Source organism: Clarias gariepinus, chromosome 25 (genome assembly GCF_024256425.1).
Source record: "Clarias gariepinus isolate MV-2021 ecotype Netherlands chromosome 25, CGAR_prim_01v2, whole genome shotgun sequence".
In the NCBI taxonomy this organism is placed as follows: domain Eukaryota; kingdom Metazoa; phylum Chordata; class Actinopteri; order Siluriformes; family Clariidae; genus Clarias; species Clarias gariepinus.
In genome coordinates, this window is record NC_071124.1 from 23,849,888 (window position 1) to 23,858,827 (window position 8,940).

Genomic DNA, 8,940 nt, shown 5'->3' on the forward strand with positions numbered 1-8,940 from the left:
GCTCTGTTTTTTTTTTTTTTTTTCCACACAAGGAATAAAACACTTGGGCCATCAAGAATCAGCTACAGGTTCATATGATCATGTCTTGCGTCGAGTGTTTTTTATTCCTCTTGTACCAAAAGACACACAGCTCTAAGCAATAACATTGCACATAACAATTGCCTAATATCATGTAGGTCCACCTTTATTTTGGTGAATCAGCCATCGAGGCACAGACTCCAAAGGCCTGGATCGCACTAATTTGTCCAGAGCATCCTACGGATAAGTGATTTCGATTGAGATCTGAGACCTTGAACCCTGTATGCAGTGTGGCGGGGGTGGATTACCCTGCTAAAAGAGTCAACTGACATCAGAGAACACCGTCTCCATGAGGAGGTGTGACTCGTTCTGTATCAGTGTTTAGGCAGGTGATGCGTGTTAAGGTAACCCAAGGACCCACAGTTTCCCAGCAGAACATTACCCTGGGCTTCGCACTGCATCAGTCGGGTCAACTTCTACTCAAAGTGCATCCTGGTGCCGTCTCTTCCCTAGGTGAGCGATAAAGAAACAACTAGCTGTCCATGTGATGTAAAAGACCAAGCCCCCTTCTTCCATTGCTTCGAGGTCCAGTCCTGATGCTCACCTGCCCAGTGTAGGTGCTTTCAATGATGGACACGGAGCCGCACGGACACCCTGATCGGTCTGCAGCTACGCAGTACAACTGTAATGCACTGTGTGTTCTGACTCCTTTTTAGCTTAATTGGGATTATGTTTTTTTTTTTTTTTTTTTATCCCTAGCAATTCGTGCTACAGTAGTACAGTATGATCGACTAGCCTTACTCCTCAAGCCTAAAGCCTTGCATGCACATACTTTTAATTTAAAGACCTTTTGTGTAAGTTTTTTTAAAGAATAATGATAATAATAATGAGAAAAGTGGTAACAGCTGTTTAACCTCACAAGACTTTATTTAATAACGTCAACATATTGAAACAATTATCTTTTCATTAACCTTTTCATTATCTTTACATGAAATGATAATTTTCAGAACTCTGCATAATAATGCACATTTGAAGTTAAGTTAAAGACCTCTTGTGATGCTCATTTTCATAGTGTGGCACTACTGCAAATTTCCATTCAAATATGAATGCTGACAAATACAAAGGAAATTAACATGCGACTATAAATATACCTAAGGAAGTCCCGCCCTGGACTGTTCTATCAAACCCTGAGTCCATTTGAATGCCTGAAAGAGATGCAAATCAGAATTATGATCATTTGCCATGATATTGCCCTGAGAGGCTTTCTAATCAAATTCTGACTTTGCGATGCTCTTCCATTCTCCAGTGTTTCAGGCTACACATTGATACCCTTCATCCATTGGAATAGGGAGGCTGTCATGCACAGAAAACAGAGCGTTCTCTGGTTTCTTGATGCTAAATGGCTTCTCTGAGAATGGATCGTTAAAAGAACGAAGAGCGTTGTGGTCGCACACCTCACCCAAGCTCTCATATCCCAGAACCACAGGCGTCTCATCGGTCTGGGGTGTGATGTGGATCAGTTTGGAGTTTCCAGACTCGGTACATCCGTTCCACATGCTGTAGTCAAAATCTATCTCTATCGTCGGGTCCAGGAGCTCGGGTGATAAGAGGATGTTCTCGGTCTGGTCGATTTGACTAACTGGCTGTTTAAAAAAGAATGAGCTGCTGGAGCTCGATTGCGAGTAGGTCCTGTTGCTCATTCCCGAGCTTAATTTATAAGACTTCTCATTTTTATAAGATTCAGTGGTGGTTGTAGAATGGGGCTCCTTATCAAACTCGAACCACTTATCTGAGCTGTTCTCCTTCTCGTTGACGTGCTCGTAGCTTGTTGAGGAATAGATCAGTGGTACTGAATCCGTGCCCTTCCCCAGGCGGACACTAGAGTGGCTGTTCTCACCCTGGACGTGGGAGGATTCCACACTGTGGATGGAAGAATATTCAGAGTTGTAAGAAATGTAAGAAATGGACATGCATTGGATTTTGCTTTTTTTTTTTTTTTTTATAAAAAAAAAAAAAGATTTGTTTAGAGGAAGAAAGCATCACCTTATCTTTTTGGCCATGAGTTTTTCTGTGGAAACAGGACTGACAGACGACAACTCGTTTTGAAACGACAGCAACTGTGGGACCTGATGGAGAAAAGAATAAATCATGAAGCAACCACAGCAAACATCTGGTATAATAAAATTATATATTTTTTATTGGTTATTATTGTTTAATATTGTTTTATTGTTTAATTTCAGACAACTACAATTTTTTGTTCAGATGCAGTAGTATAAGAGCCAACTCAACAAAACTGATCTTTATTGTTGAAGAGGAATTTAATAATTGTTTGCATTATTTCTGCTAATACTTTATTCTTACAATTGTCTCAACTTACTGTTATACTGTTATAAGCCACATTAATATAAGCTATTGGACAGAAGCCAATTAACACTGCACAGTAACTTTAATTAGACTGTATTTGGATAAACCGATTTAGTCAAACAGATAGAAGATTCAGGGGAAAAAAATGCTTTCCAAGCAGGATAAAGCTTTAGGAATAAATTTTATATATATTTATATATATTATGAATGTTAGATTGGATCTCTTAAAAAAAAAAAAAAAAAAAACAAGAGACAAATTTGTCAAAATATATTGTTAGAAATCCTTCATAATGGAGTAATTGAAGGAAACGGCGTTGCCTACCTGTTTTACAAAATTAGAAGAGAATTTGGGAGTAGGAATCTTGTCCCACCATGGTTTTAGGATTCTGTAATAGAGTTGCAAATAAATCCGTTATAAAGACACAAAAACAGATCAATAACAAGTAGATTAAAAATTGATTAATTCAATTTTAGGAATAGGATTTAATCTGGGAAAAATGTGGTACTGCAACCAAATCCCAATTTTATTTATTTATTTTTTATTTTTTTTATTTTTATCTTTATTATTTATTTTGACCAATATGTAAAAAAAAAAAAAGGGACTGGGACCCAATTCACAGTAATACAGTTAAAAAACCCTTACGTCAAATCAACACAACTTAACTGTGGATGTTTCCCAAATGTTGTTCATTGTTCATTTTTCCGTACCACTCACACACTTAATCATACACTGAAAAACACCAATCAGCCCACACTGTGTGTCTTTGCATTATGGGAGGAAACCAGAGAACCCAGAGGAAGCCCACCATCTGTCTATCAGTCGAATTTTGGAAGTAAATGAATTCTATTTTTTAATAGACGTTGATGTTGTATGTTAAATAATTAAACAAAGTAAGCAGTACAGTATTTTTATTATAATATTCTTTGTCTGTTTATTTTGCAGATTGAGACACATGATCTACAGTATGTTCAACCAATCAGCAACAGACAGTGCCGATAGCTCCACCTCCTGTGAGATTTTGAGCAGATACTGAAAATTTTGCCATTTTACTGGAACCTTTATTCCTGTTAAGGTGGCTGATGGAAGAACCGAACGGTGCTTCTCTGGGGCCAAACATTCCAGTACGTTATTTAATCAAAATATACAGTACGAGAGGCGTTCGAGTCAAAGAGGGACTCAACAGGAGCAGGTGCAGAAAAACAGTACAGAGTCCTGAGAGTAAAAACTCCCTTTATTTCTCGACATAAATGCACTTATCCTAGTGTTTTATTAGTGCCTTGGCACTATCAAGGTATCAAGGAGCTGTGATCAGAATGCCTGCTTCACGACTGAAACCCTGGCTTCTGGAACTCCTTTAATGGCTCAAGCATGTGGAAATGGCTTGCGGTGAGGTCAGGACTGTACGGGAGATGTGGCAATAACATACACCTTCATTTACGAGAAATTTCATCACAAGTCCCGGTTTGACTTGAACACCCCCCCTCCCCCCTTATAATTCCGTTGCTAATGCGTGTTTTCTAATGCACTCTGATCAACATGATCGTCATGACTGCCAAGCCTGTAAGTAGAGTGTGATCGTAGCGATAAATCCATGGTGACTCATCGCTCTGAAATGTGTGCATGAAATCCGACCTGACATGATAGTGGATTCTGATTATAATAATCAAAACACACACATAATAAAAGAGGTCTTACCTGTTGAACCAGAAGTAGATTGAAAATATACAAATGATGAGAATGAGACATAAGATGGGGAGTATTATCTTCAGAATGTTTTGTAGTGAAAGCACTGGTGGCACAAAGACGTGATGAAGGTCTGTTAAACAGGATGATGAAGTTTGGGAAATGGTTTCACAAACACTTACAGTAATAACACTTACATGTTCTGAAGACATGTGCTTCACTGTAGTCACTGAACACCTTATTAGGGGGATAGTTTGATTTCACTCTTGCTCTTAAAATATACTTGGCATTAGGTTGAAGGTTCCTGCCTACAATCTCATATGTGGTATGACCTTCTCCTAAAAGCTTTGTGACCTGTATGGAAAGTAAAAATATATATACTGTATAATATACTATGACACTATGAGTTTTGTCATAATGAGTTTTGTAGCACGTGACTCACGTTATTATTGCTTCCTTCAACGCCGTACGTGAGCTCCACAACCAGAGACTCGGAAAATGGTTCCCTTGTGTAGGTCGTGTTTAAGGTAATTAAGAAGTCTCCGTTCGGCTTCGGAACCACTGATGTGATGATCGGTCTCCTGGGCTTAACTGCATTGAAGAAATGAAAGAATGTATTTGGAGGGACTGTATAAATAGGAGATTTACATATCATGATACAGTATGTTTAGATTTGCATAACAAATATACTTCATTAGTTGGAAATCTTCCAGCCTAAGACAAAGTAGGCCAACTGCACATTGTGTAAGAGTATGCCAGAAATACTTGTTCGTATGACGATTAAAACCAACACCCAAAGAAACTAATTGCGATTTGAATAAAAGCCTCTGTGTGAGTCAAAGTATACTTTCGGAATTGCAGGTTGCACTTTACCGCCTCGTTTATCCAGTTCAGAGACGCGTGCAAGCACAGACTCGTTGTGTATGTAGATGCTCCTGACGCCAGAGATAAATGTGGTGGAAAAAAACAACCAACAGTACAGTGGTTGCCATAGGTGTAAAGACAACATATTCCTTATTATAGTAGTTATTATAGTTCTCCCCAAATGCATCATACTCTCTGAGCACAAAACAAATCATTTTACAAAATAGTTCTCAGTCCATCCAGCACAAGAGGAGCTGCTACTGTAAGTACCTGGGAGACAAGTGACAATCTCACGTTACGGTGGTCTTCAGCTCCAGACCTCCACCCAATAGACAACTGTTGGACAATGCTGAAGAAGCCAGGAGCAGTCAAGAAACCATTTCCTGTACTTAATCAAGCAGCAATGGATGGAACAAGTTTAGCCGGATCCAGCAGGTTTTGAAGTGTAAAGGACTTCTCACATTTTTTTAAATAATGACGATGTCATTAAAACAATTGAATTTCACTTTTGTCTGAATACTTTTGGCCAACACTGTAGACGCTGCTCTGGATATGATCTCCATCAATAAATCTCATTCAAAAATATTGACATGCTTGAGATTCAATGCTGCACGCGCTCAGTTCCAGAATCTATTCCAAACTATTTTATTCTTGAAGTTAAAAATTTTTATATTTTGTCCTCCGGCTGCTCCCGTCGTGGGGTTGCCACAGTGGACCATCCGATCCGCACAACAACTTGGCACAGGTTTTATGCCGGATGCCCTTCCTGAAGCAACCATGGGGACCGGTCGTGACTGGAGTTTTGGGTGGGAATTGAACGCGGGCCTTCTGCATGGCCGTGAGAAACCTACCTTGTGTACGGGGGAATGAGCACTTGTGTAACAGGTAATTATATGTCAAAACGAAGAATATGACAATGAAAGAAACAGGTTTAGAAGCTTAAAATATAGAGAACTCGAAATGAAGAAATCCCCTGGGACGATCAGGGCATTTTTAAATTAAAAAACAGATCGTCGTACAACTCAGCACAAATCATAATTCACTTACTGCTCGCTTCGGTACTGATATTTTCCTTGTGCCAAATCTTGTTTCCCTTCGAGACATTTACTGTGAATATCTCCATAATGACGAACCCCGGCACATCCTGGATTCTGCATTCACATGCACCAGTAGGGGTTTGATTAAAGCGGCATTCAAAATATCTGTAACATAGGAAAGGACCATCTGAAGCAAATACCACAAATAAAGTGTGTTTAAAGAAACAGACATCCTCTAAACTAACCTGTCTTTAGAGATTAATATTGAAGCTTTGTTTTCAAAACAATCCTCTGGGTCAGGCAAGGTCAAAGTGCACGTTAGCTCGGCATCGTAATCGTTATAGCACTGCAGGGGCCCTGAAAATCGTTTGAAAGAAGAAGCGTGTGTCAGTTCATTTGAAAATCCCATTTAAGAAAATTCTAATAAGTTGCTCAAATATGTTGAGTAATTTATTCCTAGACAAAAAAATATTCATAATATTAAATATGTCATTTAATAGTTTCAAATGATTTCATTGAATGAAATCCCTTTTCACCCTGACACACCCATCGCTCTGGAATAGGCTCAATCTGGACTCATCCGGTCACATGACCTTATTCCATCACTCCAAAGTCACGTCTAGTGTATATGCTCCCTGACAAACTGGAGCTTTTGTTCCTGATGAGTCTCACTAAAAAGTGGTTTTCTTATGGACATACAGCTGTTTAGTCCCAATCCTGAGAGTTCATGGGAATGCTCTTACTTTCACTATTAAATATTTCACAAAGCGTTTAAGTGATCTCCAAATTCATTTGTTTCCAAGCACATTTTAAGGATTCAGCACTGTGCTTTCAGGTTTTATTATCTTTATTATTGTTAAAAATTGAAAAAAAATTTTTTTTAATATTATTCTAATTCTTAACACAATTCCAGTCCACTTAGTTGTTTTCATTGGTTGATGCAGCCCAATAATTGGATGTGTTTTTTTTTTTTTTATCCTAGGGAGTGGATTTTCTGGTCTTTTTCTAATATTTGTTCTTTTTGATGTGTGTGTCATTAACTGTTTTGCCAATTTTATTACAGGAAGAGGTGTAGCTTACAGTATCTTTGGGGAAGAGCTGCTATTTCCCCCCTGGATATGTACCAAGTGACAGTGAAAAATAAACTTGGCGCATGATCAACATTCCTTTTAAGTTATCTTCTATTTTGCTTACTGTACCAGAAGCAAGTACGCGTCTCTCCTTTCCCTTCAGCAAATTAGCTTCTGTTCTGAGTAAATTGGTTTTTGTTTTTGGCTACATAAGCTGAGAAAGCACTAACGTATACATTTCAGCTGTCTCTTTAGCAACAAGTAAAAAAAAATTAAAGGCTAACATAAAACATAAATAATGGCACCTTTGATGATAACACACAGCCAGACAGAAAGAACTATAAGGAATGAACTTTTATTAATTTTTTCTTTGAAAAGCTTAACAAGTCTTTAGTTTTCAAAAGTTTTGTAAAAAAATAAATATAAATTATATAGCAATATCTTATAAATATCAGTTTTTTTCTAATCTAACTTTTGTGGAACCTTTAACATGCTAAACAACTGAAACTATTATTTTATGTATATATAGTGCTGGAGAAAGCATTTAACATGTTGAATGTTTAAGTAAAAAAACAAACATTTTTTTTTACATATTTTGGCACTGAACAGAAGCCTATTACAATAATATAAGGAAAATTTTAACCTTATTGATTTAATTATTGGATGGAATTTTAGTGTGAAAACGTCAACTTGTAATAAAAAACAAAATGAAAAGAATACTTACCGGAGGATTTGGTGAAGCCAAAACTGAAAGCAAGAAGAATAGCTTTCAGGATTCTAATTAAGGCTCCCATGTTCTATTCTGTACAAACAAACACAAAATGATTTCAGGATTTCCTCCGTAACGCGACCTGATCACAGAGAACAGAGGTTTTATTTTAGGATCTCCACGAACGTCATTTAAACTCACCTTTCCTCTTGGAATCAGGTCAAAGTGGTGTCATAGTTATCCGAAATTCCCTGGTGAGCGCAGTATAAATCACACACACACACATAGAGTATACATACTGTATATATCTCTGTGTTTAAGGACTGACAAGCCGTAAGAGCGGCGGCTCGCCTCTCCGCCTGGCCTGTCAGGAGTGCGGCGTCGAGGAGGATGGCTTTCAGCTTTTCCTTTTTTTTTTTTTTTTTACTAGAACGGGTTGAAGCAGTTCTGTGGAACTGTAGAGGCGCAGTTTCCGCCATGCGCTTTATGCACGACCAACAGGAAAAAAACAAAAAACAAAAAAAGCCATTCCATTGTTCTTGATGCTATCTAGAATGACTTTATCTGAATTGAAGAACCATGTGGACGGCCAATGTGTCACGCAATGCTTTTACATAAGAAAGAACAAAAGAAAAATATGTATATATAATATGTGAGTACATATAGAGGAGAGGATTGTGCATGTCAGAAAATTGCACCTGAAAAATGAAAACACTCATGCAAAGAACAAAAACAAACAAAGAAATAGTAATAAAAAAAAAATTGTGAAAATATAAAATATAAATTTTATAATATGATGAGAACCCCCTCACTGCACTTCCAGACTACTGTACTTACTGTATGTGTTAACGCTTCCTATAGCTCGTGTCCAGGCGAAAATACATCAAACAGCTTGTGTCTGCTGGAACACTTTTGTTTAACTGAAAAATGCAAATGTGTTTCCCATTGTCTGTCTGTCTGTCTGTCTGTCTCCAGGTCTCTGTGACTTATATGATAATGAACTGGTTGTTTTGATGTTCGTGACACAGAGCAGCTGGACAAAAGCTTTGCATATACCACCTTCACTGATAATAAACAGAGATCTTCTACATCATGCGTACGTGTGTGTGTTTGTCCGTTCAGGTCCGGCCAGTCAGTGTATCGAAGTGCTGCGGACACAACAAACAATCATTCTTCATCCGTTAATTCATCTTA

The 8,940-nt window shown here is 37.9% G+C and overlaps 1 protein-coding gene across 1 annotated transcript; it reads right to left on the reverse strand.

Moving 5' to 3' along the window:
* Positions 1 to 937: 937 nt before the first annotated feature.
* LOC128512803 (uncharacterized) lies at positions 938 to 8,110 on the reverse strand. Its single transcript, XM_053486226.1, has 10 exons — positions 7,948 to 8,110; positions 7,762 to 7,839; positions 6,213 to 6,324; positions 5,978 to 6,132; positions 4,509 to 4,657; positions 4,264 to 4,420; positions 4,079 to 4,172; positions 2,705 to 2,768; positions 2,062 to 2,144; positions 938 to 1,938 (listed from the first exon to the last, which is right to left on the reverse strand). The coding sequence occupies exons 2-10, from the start codon at positions 7,829 to 7,831 to the stop codon at positions 1,329 to 1,331; spliced, it is 1,494 nt and encodes a 497-aa protein (XP_053342201.1). The 5' UTR covers positions 7,832 to 7,839; positions 7,948 to 8,110; the 3' UTR covers positions 938 to 1,328.
* Between the last annotated feature and the right edge of the window lie 830 nt (positions 8,111 to 8,940).